Genomic DNA, 1,753 nt, shown 5'->3' on the forward strand with positions numbered 1-1,753 from the left:
GGCATGCAAAGACATTTTGTTTTCTTGCACTACTTTTAGAGAGGTCGGCTCCACATCGCTTTCAGATCGTTCAGGCTCTAGCTATGGATCCAGTGAGCTTTGTCAGGTCGCTTCAACTTGAAGAGTACTCTGAAGGTTTTCATGGCGATGGGCGTATCGCTGGCCAACCCAAAGATGAGGGTTTGGTTGATGCAGGCAGCCTTGTTTCCTTCACTTCCGAGTTGCAGGGTCAACAGAAAGAAGATGTCCTGAATTCCACCTTGCTAGCTCAACTAGCGGCAAACAAGAAGTATGACCGTTTTGATGACCCCGAGAATTGGTACAAGTACTACACCAGCGTGATGGGCCAAATTGGGTGGGTTATGCAAAGCTTCACGTTCGACCAATACAAGTCTTCCCAAGCGGGCTTCAAGATCTACGATGTGGTGTTGCAACTGCTGAGCAGGCTAATTGGAGACTACGAAGAACTGATGAAAGTTGTAATCGAAACCCTTAACAGCCTGGAGAAATCTGAAGCTGGTCTAACTTTGTTCAGTTCCAACAGCACCTCGGCAAAGCACGGAAGCTTCCAAATTTTGCCATGCACAGTCGTGAATGAACAGGTCACCGTTGGTTTCCTTGGTTCCTATTTCACGGCCAGTCAAGTTGCCAGAAACTACTTTTTCTTCTCTTACTCGAAGCAAGACATCAGCTTATTCAAGTCAGATCAAGTCTTCACCTTGAACGAAGGTGTGTATGCCCACGTCCGCGAAGAAGTGAAAAAGAAGCTGGGGGAAAGGGCCAAGGACTTCGTCAAAAATCTGGACTTATAAAGAAACGTGTGATTTGAACATTGTAGTGAACGTTAAAGTAGTGTTGGACATATTAATAGTTCCTAGTTTTTATAACCGAACTGTCTCAGTGAAAGTAGGCTCGCAAGAACCAATATGTGATTTCTTTGAACTCCGTGTTAATTAAATCGCACGTAAATCAGTAATGAACAGCTGAATGAAACTGTCGAAACTCGTATACGAATTCAAATTTCATTTACTGTATTAACATATATGCTAGCGTGCTCGTTGTTAGTGTTTGAAATAGTTTCAGTAGAACATGCTAGCGTGCTCGTTGTTCGTGTTTGAAATAGTTTCAGTAGAACATGGAACATTTCCGAATAGATGAATCGTGTGACCTTTTAATGTAAAGTGCGCTTTACGCACAGGCATGTTGAGAGCAATAAAATAACAGTAGTCAAAGTTTTCCAAGAAACAATCAAGTCTCGTAAAAAACGTTTGATGTAATAGGCTGTCATAAACTACGACGTTTCGTAATCGAATTGATTCGTTTAATTCCTGGAATTCGTGCCTATGTACACAACTGATCAAGTTCGTCTCGTAACTTCGTAACTCTCTATCCCGCACGTCTCGCTTCGAAAATGGACTTTATGTCAAAGTATATTGTACATACCACTTATCACAAGGTTCACGTGTCAAAAAAAACAAGTGTCTCGTTACACAGATTGCGAAACTATCTTCCATGGGCTCCTGACCAGACACATAAAATGGAAGTTTTAATCCATATCATATGAAAATCGAGTAGAGGCGCGCAATGCAACTCGGTCGACAGAGAGTCTTTAAGAAACATCTTGGGTCTCTTAATATAAATGGCCTGCTATTGCCCTGCAGGTCACATGATATACAGGAAACAACTGACCAGGGAGGGGGGGGATAGAAACGAGGTCTGGGACCGAGTAGCGATGTTCTCACAACTTACAACG

At 42.7% G+C, this 1,753-nt stretch overlaps 1 protein-coding gene across 1 annotated transcript; it reads left to right on the forward strand.

Moving 5' to 3' along the window:
- LOC144655353 (uncharacterized) lies at positions 1-1,312 on the forward strand. Its single transcript, XM_078515591.1, has one exon. The coding sequence runs from the start codon at positions 84-86 to the stop codon at positions 810-812; it is 729 nt and encodes a 242-aa protein (XP_078371717.1). The 5' UTR covers positions 1-83; the 3' UTR covers positions 813-1,312.
- The last annotated feature ends 441 nt before the right edge of the window (positions 1,313-1,753 follow it).

This window comes from Oculina patagonica, chromosome 5 (genome assembly GCF_052425735.1).
Source record: "Oculina patagonica isolate OP01 chromosome 5, crgOcupat, whole genome shotgun sequence".
Taxonomy (NCBI): Eukaryota; Metazoa; Cnidaria; class Anthozoa; order Scleractinia; family Oculinidae; genus Oculina; species Oculina patagonica.

Bases quoted from the DNA above. Each gene is read 5' to 3' on its own strand.
- LOC144655353 (XM_078515591.1), top strand. From the start codon at position 84: ATGGATCCAGTGAGCTTTGTCAGGTCGCTTCAACTTGAAGAGTACTCT.